The sequence below is a fragment of the Theropithecus gelada genome, chromosome 7b (assembly GCF_003255815.1).
Source record: "Theropithecus gelada isolate Dixy chromosome 7b, Tgel_1.0, whole genome shotgun sequence".
NCBI lineage: Eukaryota > Metazoa > Chordata > Mammalia > Primates > Cercopithecidae > Theropithecus > Theropithecus gelada.
In genome coordinates, this window is record NC_037675.1 from 40,345,380 (window position 1) to 40,364,678 (window position 19,299).

Genomic DNA, 19,299 nt, shown 5'->3' on the forward strand with positions numbered 1-19,299 from the left:
AAAACAATGACTGGAGATCTAAAGATGTTCCAGGAAAATCTTAAAGTATTTTACAATAAATTTTAATTTTTATCAAAATATTGTATGTAAATAGTTTAAAATTTGAAATAGTGCTAAGGTATTTTTTTTTTTCCCCGACAATAGCAATGTCTGTTCCCTCCATCTACCTCCACTCCCACTGCTTTCCCAGAGACAATAATTTTCTTTTCTTGTTTTTAAAGCAGTATCTTTTTAGTATTTAAGAGTTTTCTAAATCGAATCTTTATACTGTTCTGCTTTGATTACCCTATTTTAGACAATGTCTATTGACTTTCTATTCTGGTAGGTGTGGGTTTTCTCATTCACATTCACTTTTTAGCAATAACACCTTCCCAATACAACTATATTTGAATGGTTTTCTTAGAAACCTAAGCTAAGATAAACTTTTTGTTTTGTTTTGTTTTTTTTGTTTTTGAGACAGGGTCTCATTTTATCATCTAAGCTGGAGTGCAGTGGGATGATCTCAGGTCACCACAGCGTCGACCTCCTGGGCTCATGCAATTCTCTCACCTTTGCCTCCCAAGTAGTTGGGACTATGGGCACGTGCCACCACGACCGCTGATTTTTGCATATTTGTAGAAGCAGGGTTTCATTATATTGCCCATGCTGGTCTCGAACTCCTGAGCTCAAGCGATCTGCCCCACTCAGCCACCCAAACTGCTAGGATTACAGGTGTGAGCCATCGTGCCCGGCCAACTAAGGGAAACTTTAATTAAATAGTTTTGATTCCTAAATTAGATCTTATTCTAGGTCTGTAGTTTTGCTTTTCCTAAGAAGGACTATGATAACAAGAGTTTTCTTTTGTTTTTGTTCTGAGACAAGGTTTCACCCTGTCACCTACGCTGGAGTGCAGTGGTGTGATCACAGTTCACTGCAGCCTCAACCTCCAGGGCTCAACCTATCCCTTGACTTCAGCCTCCTGAGTAGCTGGGACGACAAGTGTGCACCACTACTAGACCCAGCTAATTTATTTTTATATGTTGTGGAGATGGAGTCTCCTTATGTTGTCCAGGCTGGTCCCAACTCCTAGGCTCAAGGGATCCTCCTGCTTCAGCCTCTCAAAATGCTGGGAATACAGGCATGAGCTACTGTGCCCAGCTGATAACAAGGGTTTCCTTTAAGTGTCAATGTAATAAGAAAACCCAAGCAAAAAAAGGGAAAAAGTTTTCAACTTTCTCCCCCAAGTTCCTCAATTCTGAGAGTTCAACAGAGGGCAACAGAAGAGAGCAGAATATAAGATAATACTTTCAGATCTAGATGTCCAGGTATCTAGCAATTCCTATGATTAAAAACATGTGGATTGTTTTTTAAGTAGAACATTTTATAATAAAACTTTTCCACATCTCCATCCTTATGACTCTGTGATGGACAGAATATAAATGCAGCAAATATTGAGCAATAATACAAAAACAATTAAACCCTAGAATGACAGAAAACCTTTCACAGGAAGAGGGCAACAAACTCTGAAGGAAACACATTTCCATTAGAACCAGGTGATTTTTTTGAATTTCCAGAACTATATGTAGTACCTTAACATTCCCTAAGATGGGAGCTCTCTACTCAACATCCTCAACCAACATATAGATATTTAGATTCTAACCCTTTTCCAAATGAGAAAGGTGCAGGTGTGATGCTTTTTATGACTAAAAAGCTTAGAGACCTTTTTAGGTTGTTAAAGGCTAATTAAAAGGTAAATTCTCTTATTCTAAACTTGTTAGATCCTAAAGGAATATTTAAGAAAAGGCAGGTCACAGTAATTAGAAGGAAGACAGACTACAACAAAACAATATTAGATACAGAAATCCAGATGATTCCAAAGATTGATATACAAAAATATTTTAGAGCACAATCATAGAAACTCCAGGAATTCAAAAGAATTTCACAAAAAAATCATTTTTGTAAATTTTATTTAGCGGGGAGTGTTGGTATGCTCCTATAGTCCCAGCTACTTGAAAGGCTGAGGTGGGAGATCGCTTGAGGCTAGATATTCGAGGCTGGCCTGGACAACACAGTGACACTTTCTCTCTGAAGAAAATATTGGCGGGGTGTGGTGACTCACACCTATAATCCCAGCACGTTGAGAAGCCGAGGCAGGCAGATTACTTGAGGTCAGGAGTTCGAGACCAGCCTAGCCAACATGATGAAACCCCGTCTCTACTAAAAATACAAAAATTAGCCGGGCATGGTGGTGTGCCCCTGTAATCCCAGCTACTCGGGAGGCTGAGGCATGAGAACCACTTGAACTCGGGAGGCAGAGGTTGCAGCGAGCTGAAATTGCAAAACTGCACTCCAGCCTGGGCAATAGAATGAGACTCAGTCTCATATATATATATATATATATATATATATATATACACACACACACACACACACACACACATGCACACACACACACACACACATAAATATTTAAAATTTATCATTTCATATAGAGGTACTGGAAGAATTTCTAAAATTGGTAAATAGTTAAATGAGAATAGGATGTTGCTGCAATTTTAACTAGTTTTGAGGAACTTTTTTGAAAATATTCAGAAATTCTTTTAAATTTCAGAAAAAAAGATGTCATTTATTATCAAAGTGGGTTATTCCAAAACACTACAATATTAAATAAAAATGGAATGAAAAACAACCTGAGATCATGCAAAAATTTGTTTTTAAAAAAGCATCCTAAAAGATTTCTATAAAGCCACAGGCCCTATTTTCTGGATATTAGAGAAAGAATTAAACAGCAAATCTTTTCAGATTTCAACAGCTCTTTCAGGGAATAACAAATGAAAACTTGCTGTAATTATAGTGCATAAGCAAGATGAATCACGGATCTTGAATCTATGTTTGTGAAAGGCTCAGACTTGAGATAACCACATTTACAGAAAACTAACATATTGATTTAGGAATTTACAAAACAGGTAAATTAGGGAACAATTATTTATATTACAACATGAATAACGATTTTACAAAAGGATTCCAATTGTGCATACTTAAATAATGAGTTTCCCAAGTACAGTTAAATATTAAAAATTATTATTTTATTTGACTTAAAATTCTACTAATAAGCAATAATAAAGAAAAGCATATCCATATTTAATGTAAATCTTAAAGCTTAGGTTTAATTGTGTAAATAATACCTAAAAATATAATTAAATATGAAAATGGAATAGGGAATATTCATTTTTCTTATTATATATTTATTTCAAATGCAGTTTAAAACAATATTTTATTTTATTTTATTTTATTTTTTTTTTTTTGAGATGGAGTCTCGCTGTGTCGCCCAGGCTGGAGTGCAGTGGCGCGATCTCGGCTCACTGCAAGCTCCGCCTCCCGGGTTCACGCCATTCTCCCGCCTCAGCCTCCGAGTAGCTGGGACTACAGGCGCCCGCCACCACGCCCGGCTAGTTTTTTGTATTTTTAGTAGAGACGGGGTTTCACCATGTTAGCCAGGATGGTCTCGATCTCCTGACCTCGTGATCCACCCGCCTCGGCCTCCCAAAGTGCTGGGATTACAGGCTTGAGCCACCGCGCCCGGCCGTAAAACAATATTTTAAAATAATATAGTTATGTATAAATTTGAGTATATTTATTGAATAATCCTTTTATTCTCATAGTATTAAACGTTATTGTAGATCACTACTTGAGTCCTGTATGTACAATAATCCCTTTGAATTCAGACTCCTGATTTGAATGCTTTTAAGTATTATTATCCACAGGTGCTATTATTAAATTACTGATACGTGTTTGCTCAATAGGGACTTTCCTCTTTTAAACAATGATAAATAAATGACAGTGTCAAAGTGCTATGTTAAGACTCATAAGCTCAAAGAGCAAAATTAGACATTGAACAATTCACTTACTACTCTTTATTATTGTTTTTCAGGACCACACTGATAATTTTTTTTAGACATTACACCTTCTGGTTAACAAATGCATACATAGCAGGCATAAAATCTGAAGGGAATCTATGTGTTGCCTTATTCTTAGTCATATGCTTATATAGTACAACAGAATTGTTGACAGTTATGTTAGTTTTAGGGGTTTTTTTTAAAGTAATTTTTAGGACAAAAAGGCATGTAGAGAATAGAATTACATATAGCTTTTGTAATTCTTCCTTGGCTGAGGAATAAAGAAAAGGCTATGTAGTAGGCTGAATAAAAGCCCCCTAAAAGATGTCTGTATCTTAACCCCCAGACTCTGAGAATATATTACTTTACATGGTGGAAAGGACCTTGCAAATGTGATTAGGGACCTTGAAATGGAGAGATTATCCTTGTGTGTCTAATATAATTACAAGGCTCCTTATAAGAGGAACGTAAGTGTATCAGAGTAAGAGAGACAGAAATTAGAAGATGAGCCGGGCGCGGTGGCTCAAGCCTGTAATCCCAGCACTTTGGGAGGCCGAGGCGGGTGGATCACGAGGTCAGGAGATCGAGACTATCCTGGCTAACATGGTGAAACCCCGTCTCTACTAAAAAAACAAAAAACTAGCCGGGCGTGGTGGCGGGCGCCTGTAGTCTCAGCTACTTGAGAGGCTGAGGCGGGAGAATGGCGTGAACCCGGGAGGCGGAGCTTGCAGTGAGCCGAGATCAGGCCACTGCACTCCAGCCTGGGAGACACAGCGAGACTCCGTCTCAAAAAAAAAAAAAAAAAAAAAAAAAAGAAGATGCTACACTGCTGGCTTTGAAAATGGAGGGTGGGGCCATGTGTCAAGGAATGCAGGAGGCCTCTAGAAAGTAGAAAAAGCAAGGAAATGGATTCTGCCCTAGAGCCTCCTGATGGAATGCAGGCTTGCCAACTTCAACACCTTGGTTTTAGAATTTCTGACTTTCAGAACTCTAAGAGGATATATTTGCATTGTTTAAACCACCAAGTTTTGGTAATTTATCTTACTAGCAATAGAAAGGTAACACAGGATACAATTTATGTTTTGGTGTATCCTTTCTTTAACGAAGTATCAAAATGACCTACAAAAGTTCAGAAAAAAGACCTGCCTAGAAAACAAAAGGGGAGCCCTCAATAAAGCAAGTATTTGGGAAAAACACATTTCTTTTTATTTATTTGTAGATATGGTCTCTAATATAGAGTTACCTATGAGAATTCACGAAGAAGTACATTTCAAACCCTCATCTTCTAAAGATAGTGATGAAAATTCAAAACCATCAGTAGACACTGAAGGGCCTGCTCTGGTTGAGATAGACAGATCTGTGGAAAATACCCTGCTAAATAATCAGATGGTTTCAACTGATAATTCTTTGTCTTCTCAAAATTATATTTCTCAAAAAGGTAAGAAGCAGGTTATTTATTTTCCAATGCATCAATTAAGGAAGAAATTAGAATCAGAAGTTATATAATATCATGTTAACATATTTTTATTTATAAATCAACAGAAGATGCTTCTGAGTTTCAGATTCTGAAATACTTATTCCAAATTGATGGTTATGATTTCATGAATTCTGCATTTTCATCCATTGTAATTCTTACAGAAAGGGTAAGTTTGCCTTTTAAACCTTTTGCAATAATTTTACCTATTTTGCTAAATATAAGAGTGGCTACAAAATATGTTTGAGTGAATCCTCCCTGTATAATGTTTATGTAATGTTTCTCTTTCCATGACATCTTACCTGTAAGATTTCTGTTTATATGAATGTTTTGTCAAATGGATATTGATTTTTAAAAACATTTCCCTAAGCTTTGTTGATGTTGACCTTGAGCAGTGTTTGCTTTTTACCTCACCCTCCCCATTTTTCAAATTAGGGAAAATTATGTACGAAATAAGTTAACTCAGGAATAATAGGAACTGGAGCTGGGTATGGTGGCGTGTGTCTGGAGTTCCCACTACTTAGGAGGCTGAGGCAGGAAGAGCCTTTGACTGAATGTAACAAAGAGAATAAAAGGGAAGAGTGAGCCCAAGGGTTTGAGACCAGTCTGGGCAACATAGCTAGACCTTATCTCTTAAAAAAAAAAAAAAAAAACCGAAAATGAAAAGCAACTTGTTTGTATTCAATTGAGAGTTGTAACCTCAAAATGGTATAACGTAGGGGTACAAAAGCAACTAAAATATCAAAATTTAACCAAACTGTAACTGAAATTCCAAATTCTATTCACTTTTTCACTTGCTGTAAATTTTACTATTAAATGAGATATTGCAAAAGGACTAGCTGTAGTACTTGGCATATAAGAGGCCTTTTACAAATGTTGCTTTTCTCATCTATTGCTATGATAGAAATAATTGAGGAAGCGCTTTTATCTTCTTATTTATAATCTAAGCTGAAATTAATAGTGGTTGTTTTTTTTTTTTTTTTTTTTTTTTTTTTTGAGACGGAGTCTCGCTGTGTCACCCAGGCTGGAGTGCAGTGGCGCGATCTCGGCTCACTGCAAGCTCCGCCTCCCGGGTTTATGCCATTCTCCTGCCTCAGCCTCCGAGTAGCTGGGACTACAGGCGCCCGCCACCACGCCCGGCTAGTTTTTTGTATTTTTAGTAGAGACGGGGTTTCACCATGTTAGCCAGGATGGTCTCGATCTCCTGACCTCGTGATCCACCCGCCTCGGCCTCCCAAAGTGCTGGGATTACAGGGTTGAGCCACCGCGCCCGGCCAATAGTGGTTGTTTTCAAGGAGCTCACTCTAGTTGGAGGACACATATAAAAAAGTAATAATTTTAATATAGTCCTATAATAGTCACAGGGTGCTACTGATATGCAGGAGTAGCTGCCTAGTAGATTGATTGGGAGAGTTAGGTAGAGAGGGTGGGGAGAAGGAGCCTGGGAGAGTGTCCCAGAGAAGATCATATTTGAGCTGATTTTGAAGGAAGTGTAGGAGTTAGCCAGACAAAGAAAGGATAGGCATTGTAGGTTGAGAAGAGCACTTTTAAAGTAGTGAAGTGGGAGGGAATATGGCACTTCTGGAGCACAATAAGCAATTGAGTTTGAACATAGATTGAAGTTGAAGAAGTACAGAGAGGTCAAATAATAGGGAGTTCAACTCTATCTTATAGATGATGGGACACTATTGAATTTTAAGCAGGGAGTAAAATGAAAAAGTTTTATTTATAAAGTCTGTCAATGCTGTCAAATAAAGATTAAAGGAGTAAAGACCAGAGGCATGGAGTTCAGTCAAGAAGCTGTTGTGTTAGTTCTGAAAATGAGGAAAAGGCGAAAATCTAAATCAGCGTTTACTAACTCAAATGAAATGAGTGAAGCGTGGGTAAAGGTGAGAACTGTAGCCAACTAGAGATTGTATGCCCTGTCTAAAGGATAAAGGTACTACTTACCTTCAGCCTCATTTCCCCAGATACTCTGATTTTCAAGAAAAGCTGGAAATCTGGATTTTTGTGTGTGAAATCTCGCAGTTTTTAATACTGGCAAATATTCAGAGTAAAATAAAACATAATGCAGGTCAGAAAAAAACATTCTGTGAGTGGGATTTGGCCCACTGGCCACATTTTTTAGCCTCTGGCCTACCATCGATGGTTGTAGTCGAAATGATTGGAAGGACAAATTGGATAGATCTTTTGTAGACAGAATCATTGGATTTAATGACTGACTGAATGCAGCATGGAGAATTACAAGGAAAAGTGAGGATACCAGGTTTCGAGCTCGGGGACCCGATAACTTATGAGGTTTCTAGCTTGGGGGACCCGTTAGATGGTGGTGCCACTGAGTCTTAGTGAAAACTGGGCTTAATAACATACATCATTTTGCTTTGGGAGGCCTCTTCCTCACTTAATTTTTTTTTTTTGCTTGGTTCAAGAGAGTTGACATTACGTGATAAATAAGTCCAGAGAAATCATTAATTTATTCTGTATGATTTGGTGTTGAAGATGTTGATTATAAAACGTTAGTTAGGCCGGGCATGGTGGCTCCACTTTGGGAGGCCAAAGTGGGCCGATCACTTGAGGTCAGGAGTTCAAGGCCAACCTGGCCAACGTGGTGAAAACTCGTCTCTACAAAAAATACAAAAATTAGCTGGGGGTGGTGGCGCGTGTCTATAATCCCAGCTACTTGGAAGGCTGAGACATGAGAATTGCTTGAACCTGGGAAGCAGAGGTTGCAGTGAGCCAAGATCGTGCCACTGCACTCCAGCCTGGGCCATAGAGTGAGACTCTGTCTCAAACAAACAAACAAACAAAACAAAACCAGAAAAAGTTAGTTAGAAATCTGTCCCAGGTTAGGAGAAAAAAAAAAACTAATAATAATGATAATTACAAAATAGTCCATAATAAAACTTTCAACTCCCCATGGAATTAATTATATTTTTTGGTATGTCTTGCTGACATAACCCTCCCCTTTTAACCCCCTCCTCCACCAATTATATGAAGTTAAATAATTGAACAGATAATTTGCTAATCAATACATGATATTCACTTCTCTATAAAGTGCGTGTTTAATAAAGTCTATACTAAATATGCTTTTTTTTGGACTCAGTAAACATAGTTAAATACATTTTACTTGGATCATTTTGGATGAAATTATTTAGACATGAAAATATTGAATTTACATTTATGTTAATTATCTTGTGATCTTGGAAAGTCACTTATTGTCTGGGAAGGAGTCCCAGTTTGAAAACTCCAGTATCAGAACTGAGATGAGATCACAGGCTGCTGGTCAAAACTGGCTTTGTATTGTCTAAGAAAATTATGAATGAGTTGTCAGCATTTAAAAGGTGAGCTCATATTAAAATCGGAATTTCTGGGTTCTTTTGAAAAAGAAGACTGTGATATATAGCTGTCAATTTTTCTTGAGCAAAAAGAAACTCAAGTTGGTTAGTGCTTGCTTACATAGACATGGACTCTCCATTTTCCTACATTTATGTCAACTGCTTGGTCTCTACAGAGGTTTAAGTTCATAATCTTCAGACTAAATATTCTGAGAGTTCCTGCTAGATCTAGGATTCTAACAATCTGAATGTATCTATGAAGCACCCATAATATAGATTTGAATAGCTGTAGTAAATGGAAAATTTGAGCAATTTTCCAGTTACATTTAGGTGAAAGGTTTCCTTGTCTTCTTGTCTAAATACTTCAGGTAATTCTTCCAATTCAATGGTAGTTGCAGGTAGATTTTGTGCAGAACATACTTTCTTTGTAATGTTCAAGTACTAGGGATCAACACTACATTTTTCTTTTGAAAATTAAAATGATATTTCTTAAATGATTCCATCACGTCAAAAGCAATGGGAAATTAAATGAGGCAGTTTTTTAAAAATATAACAAAAAAATTATGAGAAAGCAAAAGGTTTTGGAAAAAAATGATTTTTAAGTTTAAAGATTCCAAAAATGTGAAGAAATTGGAATCAGCACTACTGAAAACTGAATAAGTGTTTTGAAAGTTCAAATATAGAAACTATCTAAAAAAGAAAAACATAAATAGAAATTATGAGTAAAAAGAGAAAATATATAACAAGCCAGGAGACTTATGCCAAGAATAGAATTTCCAGAAAGAGAGAAGGCAAATGAAGAGAAGGAAGCAATAATTCAAGAAATTTTAGAAAGAAAACTTATCTGAGCTTTAAAAGTAATCAAGTTGGTTTTGAGTGAGATTCTTAATCCTGAGTTCTAATTCGATTGCGCTGTGATCTGAGAGACTGTTATGATTTCCATTCTTTTGCAGTTGTTGAGGAGTGTTTCACTTCCAATTATGTGGTCGATTTTAGAATAAGTGCTGTGTGTCATTGAGAAAAATGTATATTCTGTTGATTTGGGGTGGAGAGTTCTGTAGATGTCTATTAGGTCTGCTTGGTATAGAGCTGAGTTCAAGTCCTGAATATCCTTGTTAATTTTCTGTCTCGTTGATCTGTCATAATATTGACAGTGGGGTGTCAAAGTCTCCCAATATTATTGTGTGGGAGTCTAAGTCTCTTTGTAGGTCTCTAAGAACTTGCTTTATGAATCTGAGTGGGTGCATATATATTTAGGATAGTTAGCTCTTTATGTAATGCCCTTCTTTGTCTTTTTTGATCTTTGTTGGTTTCAAGTCTGTTTTATCAGAGACTAGGATTGCAACTCCTGCTTTTTTTTGCTTTCCATTTGCTTGGTAAGTCTTCCTTCATCCCTTTATTTTGAGCCTATGTGTGTCTTTGCACGTGAGATGGGTCTCCTGAATACAGCACACCAACAGGTCTTGACTCTTTATCCAATTTGCCATTCTGTGTCTTTTAATTGGGGCATTTAGCCCATTTACATTTAAGGTTAATATTGTTATGTGTGAATCTGATCCTGTTGCCATGATGCTAGCTGGTTATTTTGCCCATTAGTTGATGCAGTTTCTTCATCATGTCGATGGTCTTTACATTTTGGTGTGTTTTTGCAGTGGCTGGTACTGGTTTTTCCTTTCCATATTCAGTGCTTCCTTCGGGAGCCCTTGTAAGGCAGGCCTGGTGGTGCCAAAATCCCTCAGCACTTGCTTGTCTGTAAAGGATTTTATTGTTCTTCACTTAGGAAGCTTAGTTTGGCTGGATATGAAATTCTGGGTTGAAAATTCTTTTCTTTAAGAATGTTGAATATTGGTCCCCACTCTGTTCTGGCTTGTAGGGTTTCTGCAGAGAGATCTGCTGTTAGTTTGATGGGCTTCCCTTTGTAGGTAACCTGACCTTTCTCTCTGGCTGTCCTTAACATTTTTTCCTTCATTTCAACCTTGGTGAATCTGATGATTATGTGTCTTGGCGTTGCTCTTCTTGAGGAATATCTTAGTGGTGTTCTCTGCATTTCTTGAATTTGAATGTTGGCCTGCCTTGCTAGGTTGGGGAAGTTCTCCTGGATAATATCTGGAAGTGTGTTTTCCAACTTGGTTCCATTCTCCCCATCACTTTCAGGTACACCAATCAATCATAGATTTGGTCTTTTCACCTAATCCCATATTTCTTGGAGGCATTGTTCGTTCCTTTTCATTCTTTTTTCTTTAATCTTGTCTTCACGCCTTATTTTAATAAGTTAATCTTCAGTCTCTGATACCCTTTCTTCCTCTTGATTGATTTAGCTATTGATATTTGTGTATGCTTCACGAAGTTCTTATGCTGTGTTTTTCAGCTCCATCAGGTCATTTATTCCTCTCTAAAATAGTTATTCTAGTTAGCAGTTCCTGTAACCTTTTATCAATGTTCTTAGCTTCCTTGCATTGGGTTAGAACCTGCTCCTTTAGCTCAGAGAAGTTTGTTATTACCCACCTTCCGAAGCCTACTTCTGTCAATTCATCAATCTCATTCTCTGTCCAGTTTTGTGCCCTTGTGGGAGAGGAGTTGCAATCATTTGGAGAAGAGGCATTCTGGTTTTTGGAATTTTCAGCGTTTTTGTGCCAGTTTTTCCTTTTCTTCATGGATTTATCTACTTCTGATCTTTGAGGCTGGTGACCTTTGGATGGGGTTTTTGTGTGGGGGTCCTTTATGTTGATGTTGATGTTGTTGCTTTGTTTGTCAGTTTTCCTTCTAACAGTCAGGCCCCTCTTCTGCTGATCTGCTGCAGTTTGCTGGAGGTCCACTCCAGACTCTGTTCATCTGGGTATCACCAGTGGAGGCTGCACAACAGCAAAGATTGTTGTCTGCTCCTTCCTTACATCAAGGGGCACTGGCCTGATGCCTGCCGGATATCTCCTGTATGAGGTGTCTGCTGACCCCTGTTGGGAGGTATCTCCCAGTCAGGAGGCGTGGGGGTCAGAAACTTACTTGAGGAGGCAGTCTGCCCCTTAGCAGAGCTGGTGCGCCGTGCTGGTAGAATCCCTCTTGTTATGATCAGCTGCACTCTTCAGAGCTGGCAGGCAGGAACGATTAAATCCGCAGAAGCTCTGCCCACAGCCGCCCCTTCCCCCAGGTGCTCTGTCCCAGGGAGATGGGGGTTTTGTCTGTAAGCCCCTGACTGGGGCTCTGCCTTTTCTTCAGAGATGCCCTGACGAGTGAGGAGGAAACTAGAGAAGCAGTTCTGCCCAGTCCAGACCAAACTCATTGTTCAGTTTCCTGAACCTGGCCAAGGAGGCAGATTTTGGAGAGCTACTAGTATACTGACTCTCCTGGTTCAACAATGGAAAGAGAAGAAGAGTATCTCTTTCAAATCTCCACAAGGAGCCTTGGCAAGAGTAATTTGAAAATTTAATGGATGTCTTTTGAAAATTTACTTCCTGTTAGCACTTTTCTTTTCTCTCTCTCTCTCTCTCTCTCTTTTTTTTTCCTATCTTTTGAGACAGGGTCTTGCTCTGTCACCCAAGGTGGAGTGCAGTGGCCCTATCACAGCTCACTGCAGCCTCAGCCTGCTGGGCTGAAGCAATCCTCCCATCTCAGGCACTCGAGTAGCTGGGATAACAGGCATGTGCCACCATGCCTGGCTAGTTTTTCTTTTAAATTATTATTATACTTTAAATTCTAGGGTACATGTGCACAACATGCAGGTTTGTTACATATGTATACATGTGCCACGTTGGTATGCTGCACCCATTAACTTGTCATTTACATTAGGTATTTCTCCTAATGCTATCCTTCCCCCATTCCCCCACCGCAGGACAAGCACTGGTGTGTGATGTTTCCCACCCTGTGTCTAAGTGCTCTCATTGTTCAGTTTCTACCTATGAGTGAGAACATGCAGTGTTTGGTTTTCTGTCCTTGTAATAGTTTGCTCAGAATGATGGTTTCCAGCTTCATCCATGTCCCTGCAAAGGACATGAACTCATCCTTTTTTATGGTTGCATAGTATTCCATGGTGTATATGCGCCACACTTTCTTAATCCAGTCTATCACTGATGGACATTTGCGTTGGTTCCAAGTCTTTGCTATTGTGAATAGTGCCACAATAAACACATGTGTGCATGTGTCTTTATAGTAGCATGATTTACAATTCTTTGGGTATATACCCAGTAATGGGATCGCTGGGTCAAATGGTATTTTTAGTTTTAGATCCTTGAGGAATCGCCACACTGTCTTCCACAATGGTTGAACTAGTTTACAGTCCCACCAACAGTGTAAATGCATTCTTATTTCTCCACATCCTCTCCAGCACCTGTTGTTTCCTGACTTTTTAATGATCGCCATTCTAACTGGTGTGAGATGGTATCTCATTGTGGTTTTGATTTGCATTTCTCTGATGACCAGTGATGATGAGCATTTTTTCATGTGTCTGTTGGCTGCATAAATGTCTTCTTTTGAAAAGTGTCTGTTCATATCCTTTGCCCACTTTTTGATGGGGTTGTTTGATTTTTTTCTTGTAAATTTTATTAACTTCTTTGCAGATTCTGGATATTAGCCCTTTGTCAGATGGGTAGATTGCAAAAATTTTCTCTCATTCTATAGGTTGCCTGTTCACTCTGATGGTAGTTTCTTTTGCTATGCAGAAGCTCTTTAGTTTAATGAGATCCCATTTGTCAATTTTGGCTTTTGTTGCCATTGCTTTTGGTGTTTTAGACATGAAGTCCTTGCCCATATCTATGTCCTGAATGGTATTCCCTAGGTTTTCTTCTAGAGTTTTTATGGTTTTAGGTCTATCATTTAAGTCTTTAATCCATCTTGAATTAAGCTACTCGGGAGGCTGAGGCCGGAGAATGGCGTGAACCCGGGAGGCGGAGCTTGCAGTGAGCTGAGATCCGGCCACTGCACTCCAGCCTGGGCTACAGAGCGAGACTCCGTCTCAAAAAAAAAAAAAAAAAAAAAAAAAAAAAAAAAAAATTTTTGTATAAGATATAAGGAAGGGATCCAGTTTCAGCTTTCTAGATATGACTAGCCAGTTTCCCCAGCACCATTTATTAAATAGGGGATTCTTTCTCCATTTCTTGTTTTTGTCAGGATTGTCAAAGATCAGATGGTCATAGAAGTGTGCTGTTATTTCTGAGCCTCTGTTCCGTCCCAGTGGTCTGTATCTCTGTTTTGGTACTAGTACCATGCTGTTTTGGTTACTGTAGCTTTGTAGTATAGTTTGAAGTCAGGTAGCTTGATGCCTCCAGCTTTGTTCTTTTGGCTTAGGATTGCCTTGGCAATGTGGGCTCTTTTTTGGTTCCATATGAACTTTAAAGTAGTTTTTTCCAATTCTGTGAAGAAAGTCATTGGTAGCTTGATGGGGATGGCATTGAATCTATAAATTACCTTGGGCAGTACGGCCATTTTCATGATATTGATTCTGCTTATCCATGAGCATGGAATGTTTTTCCATTTGTTTGTGTCCTCTTTTATTTCGATGAGCAGTGGTTTGCAGTTCCTCTTGAAGAGGTCCTTCACATCTCTTGTAAATTGGAATCCTAGGTATTTTATTCTCTTTGTAGCAATTGTGAATGGGAGTTCACTCATGATTTGGCTCTTTGTCTGTTATTGGTGTGTAAGAATGCTTGTGATTTTTGCACATTGATTTTGTATCCTGAGACTTTGCTTAAGTTGTTTATCAGCTTAAGGAGGTTTTGGGCTGAGACAATGGGGTTTTCTAAATATACTATCATGTCATCTGCAAACAGGGACAATTTGACTCCCTCTTTTCCTAATTGAATACCCTTTATTTCTTTCTCTTGCCTGACTGCCCTGGCCAGAACTTCCAACACTATGTTGCATAGGAGTGGTGAGAAAGGGCATCCCTGTCTTGTGCCACTTTTCAGAGGGAATGCTTCCAGTTTTTGCCCATTCAGTATGATACTGGCTGTGGGTTTGTCATAAATAGCTCTTATTATTTTGAGATACATTCCACCAATACCTCGTTTATTGAAAGATTTTAGCATGAAGGACTGTTGAATTTTGTTGAAGGCTTTTTCTGCATCTATTGAGATAATAATGTGGTTTTTGTCTTTGGTTCTGTTTATGTGATGGATTATGTTTATTGATTTGCGTATGTTGAACCAGCCTTGCATCCCAGGGATGAAGCCAACTTGATCTTGGTGGATTTTTTTTTTCCTATTTTTTTGTAGAGGCGAGATCTCACTATGTTGCCCAGGCTGGTCTGGAGCTCCTGAGCTCAAGGGAATCCTTCTGCCTTAGCCTCCCAGAGTGCTAGGATTACAGGCTTGAACCATCATGCCTAGCATCTTTCTTTTCTTTTTTCTTTTCTTTTTTTTCTTTCCCTTTCCTTCCCTTTTCTTTTTTCTTTTCCTTTTCCCTCCCTCCCTCCCTCCTTCCTTCCTTCTTTCCTTCCTTCTTCTCTTTCTTTTCTTTTTTATTTTCTTTCTTTTCTTTTTTCTGAGACAGAGTTTCACTCAGTCACCCCTGCTGGAGTGCAGTGGAGTGATCTCAGCTCACTGCAACCTCTGCCTCCTGGGTTCAAATGATTTTCCTGCCTTAGCCTCCCGAGTAGCTGGGATTACAGGTGCACACCACCACGCCCGGCTAATTTTTTGTATTTTTTAGTAGAGACGGGGTTTCACCATCTTGGCCAGGCTGGTCTCGAACTCCTGATCTCAAGTGATCCACTCGCCTTGGCCTCCCAAAGTGCTGGGATTACAGGCGTGAGCCAACTGCGCCCAGCCCTTTCTTTCTTTCTTACTTCCATTTTTATTTTGGATTCAAGGGGTACATGTGTAGGTTTGTTACAAGGGTAGATTTTGTGGTGCTGACATTTGGGCTTCTATTGATTCTGTCATCCAGATAGTGAACATAGTATTCAGTGGGAAGTTTTTCAGTCCTTGATCCCCTCCCTCCCTCATTTTTAAGTCCCTAGTGTTTATTTTTCTCATCTTTATGTCTGTATGTACCCAAGATTTAGCTGCCACTTATAAGTGAGAACATGTGATACTTGGTTTTCAATTTCTGCATTAATTCACTTAGGATAATGGCCGCCATCTGCGTCCATGTTGCTGCAAAGAACAGGATTTCATTCTTTATGGCTGCATAATATTCCATAGTGTATATGTACCACATTTTCTTTATCCAATCTACCGTTGATGGGCACCTAGGTTGAGTTCATGTCTTTGCTATTGTGAATAGTGCTGCGATGAACATAAGAGTGCATGTGTCTTTTGTTAGAACAATTTACTTTCTTTGGGTATATACCAAGTAATGACATTGCTGGGTTGAATGGTAGTTCTATTTTTAACACTACTTTTTTTCTATTTTACAATTGAGGAGCCTTTTTGAGTTCTAACATTTATATATTCTTAAGTAGAATGCTTCATTTATTCACAGAATATACAATGGAAATTACCCAGCTATTGTTCAACAGGTAGTTCCTGATTCAATATGTTCTGAGAACAACTCTTACATCACTAGTACAGAGATTAAAGATGTGGCTCCACAATTTTGATTTTCTTCCAAAGGACTAGATCTTAAAGTCTGTGACACTGCCTATTTAATTAAAAGGGAGTAACTAGTACTTACAGCTTTGCAATGGGACCCTTCATAAGGGATGTCGGTGTCTAGGTTGTGAACAAAGTTTACTGGTTAGCATGTTTCTGATGTTCTTGGATGTTTTCTAGTAGCTGTCACAAACACTAACAGCATTTGTTCTAACATCTGCTTTAAAACAGGCACTATATAAGACCAAAAAAATCGCATGTCTACTTATGGAGGACAGTCTTTGAATATCTTTTAAATGATAGAGATCATGTACTCTATATGAATAGGCTATAGAATAAAACATTTTAGTTTTCATCAGTTTTCAAATTCAGGATTTTTCTTTTCAATTATAGACTGTAAGAGGGTAGTAATATGTACGACATTTAAAAAAATATATAGGTGCGTATATATGTGTGTGAGTATATATATACTTAATAAGGAGTGAGGTCCATGAAATTGGGTTATGGGTTGGTAGTCACAACTCCACCTGTAGCACCCCTTCACCACACAAATGTCAAAACAGGATCACAGTGTAGAAACAGAAGAGTGCAGGATATATTAGAATCTGAAATCTTTCTCAAGGATACGAGGTGCCTAGTAGAACTTTATTTACGTGTTAGGAAATTTTAACATGAGCTTTTTAAGAAATGGAATTGAAAAATCCAGAGGAAGAGGTGAGTTTGTAACAATTAAGCATACTGAAAAAAATTAGGTTTGGAATTTTGCAGTAAGTTTGTTAAGCTTTGCTGTGTTTTTGCTATGGGGGACACTTGGATTTTTCTTTCTTTTTCATTTTATCCTCTGTCCTTACTATTTTTAATATTTGGAATGGTAATTATTGAAAATTGGAGAGGGGCATAGAGTGACTTAGGGAGGGCAAAGGGAGATTTTGTTTTGTTTTTTATTTTTTGCAAGTTCTAAAACCTGAAAATGATTCTGGAGTCTCCTGAAAATGTTCAGACACATTGAAGAATTTTTATCGAGTAATACAATATTCTAATTGAGGCATACACATTGTTCCAGGAGACTGTTAAATTCTAAAGATAAAAGTTTGATTATGCTTCTGTTTTGACTTCAATAAACTATTCACATAATGTAATTTTAATATACACTAATACGTATGAAAGTTGTGTATGCTCTCCAAGGTTTAAGGTGTAAACCTTAAATTACTAAGGAGAATTACTAAGGTAATGGAGAATTACTAAGCAATTTCGGCTACTCTGTTATTAGCATTTCCTGAAACTCCGCAGGCTGATGTGGCAAAGGAGAAATAGCAATCTGAGTTGTGAAAAGCTAGGCCGCATTTTGGTCCTGAAAAATCGCTTGCTGTGAACTGGGGCCAGTTTTTGATTTTTTAAATGGCATAACAATTCGTTGCTACAAGAGGTTACATCAGGAAAATTTCCTAAGGATTTAAGATTTTGTTCATCTATTGAGTTCTTTTGGGTGATTTATTTAGGAGGAGGTATCTGCTCCTTTTTGAGTTGCTTCACGAAAGACTTGAGTGAGAAGGCAGAATATAATAAGAATGATTATGCTGGCAAGGAAGACATATATATGAGATGGGTTATCCTTTACACCTACGTCAGCTAAAACCGTCTCCTACGAACAAATCCAGCACTTGGCACTTTATTCGACGGTCCTAAAAATAGGGTCCTAAATTTAGAAGGCAAGGTGCTACTTTTAGTTCCCCTTCTCGGAGGAAAACAGCCGCGCCGAGCCAGGCCAAGGTCCACGGGGATTTGATTTAGTATTTGGGTAACTGGGTGCTAATGGAATTGAAAACAGCTGGGCCTAGCAAATGCACAGGTGACTCAGGTAAGCGAGGAAACCCGATCGAGGTTCTCTTGCGTGGGACAGGTTAAACTCGGACTAGACCACAGCTGAGCCGGGACGCCTTCCTGTCCAAAGTCCAAGGTCCGGACTTGGTTGGCAGGGCGCACCGGCACCGGCGCGTGCCCCGCAGGCCATTTTTCTGACTGGAATGACGGCGGCGGCTGGCTTCCCGGGGCCGCCGGGGTCTCTCGGGGTACGCCGCAGTCAGGGCTTCTGCAGGGCGCAGAGAGCAGGCTCTAGCAGGACTGCGGCAGGAAAGCCTTGGGTGTCGGGGCTGGGCCTGGCGCCGGTCCCTGGGTCGAGGGGGCGCGCTGCGCTCGCCCCCAGGGGTTGTATAGAGACGCCTCTAGGAGAAGCCTCGCCGCCGCCACCGCGGCCGCCCGAGGCGGGGGACCTTGGGACATAGCCCTAGTCTTTGGGGCTGTGCGGCTCACAGGACAGCGCACAGTACGAGGCCGAATCCCATCCTCTAGTCCAAAGCCTCTCTACTACCACGGATAGGTGACTGCGCTAGGTAGAGCGCCGGCCCCTTTAAGAGCGAACGACCGGGACACGTCTGCGAAGCTTGCGCGAAGGAGGGGAAGTTTGCAGCTGTCCGCGCCTCCCCGCCTTCTCGCGGCTGCCTGGCCGAAACCAAACCGAGGGTTGGGGTGGCGAGGACAGGGTGCGTCGCAGGCTTGTGCAAGTCGGGCTCGGACCTGCGCTGCCTCAGGATGTAAAGTGTAACAAGGGGGTCGGGATGGGCAGCGTGGGCCTGTGAGGCCTGTGGGTGCCCGCGTCCCCCAGCTCCCCCCGCAGCCGGCTCCGCAGTGGTCCGCTCCTGTTGCCGGGTGCGGATTCGGGTTCCGGACCGAAGGCTGTGTGTTTTCCGCCGTTTATCGTGTCCCCGACAGGCCGGGGTTACTGCAGCGACCACGAGAGCAGCTTTGGTGCTATGGAGGAGCCCGGGGCTACCCCTCAACCGTATTTGGGGCTGGTCCTGGAGGAGCTACGCAGGGTGAGCCCAGGCGCGATGAGTGTTACGTGGCCCAGGGGTCGCGGGAGCCGCCGGGGAAGGAAGCAGTAGATGGGCTTTGGGGTGTGAGCCGCAGTGGTTGAAGGTCCCGAAGTCAGTCGTCGTCTACTGCCCGGCTCCGGCCTGTGTTCGAGGCAGTAGTGAGGCTCGCAGGGCGCTTGAGTGGTTTTTGTGTGATGGTGGAGGACCTGGGGCTCTGGA

At 40.2% G+C, this 19,299-nt stretch overlaps 1 protein-coding gene across 19 annotated transcripts in view; it reads left to right on the plus strand.

Annotated features, from left to right (window-relative positions):
• The window catches only part of MIA2 (MIA SH3 domain ER export factor 2), a 118,149-nt gene that overhangs the window by 14,988 nt on the left and 83,862 nt on the right, over positions 1 to 19,299 (plus strand). For 5 of the 19 annotated variants that reach the window (XM_025391678.1, XM_025391687.1, XM_025391688.1 and 2 more), the window contains exon 1: positions 18,682 to 19,080. In XM_025391678.1, the coding sequence (XP_025247463.1) occupies positions 19,018 to 19,080 (63 nt within the window). In that variant the 5' untranslated portion in view covers positions 18,682 to 19,017. Of the gene's footprint in view, positions 1 to 5,094; positions 5,314 to 5,417; positions 5,519 to 16,763; positions 16,922 to 17,208; positions 19,081 to 19,299 lie in introns of those variants that run through there. The other 14 variants (XM_025391677.1, XM_025391679.1, XM_025391690.1 and 11 more) reach the window with 11 other exon arrangements.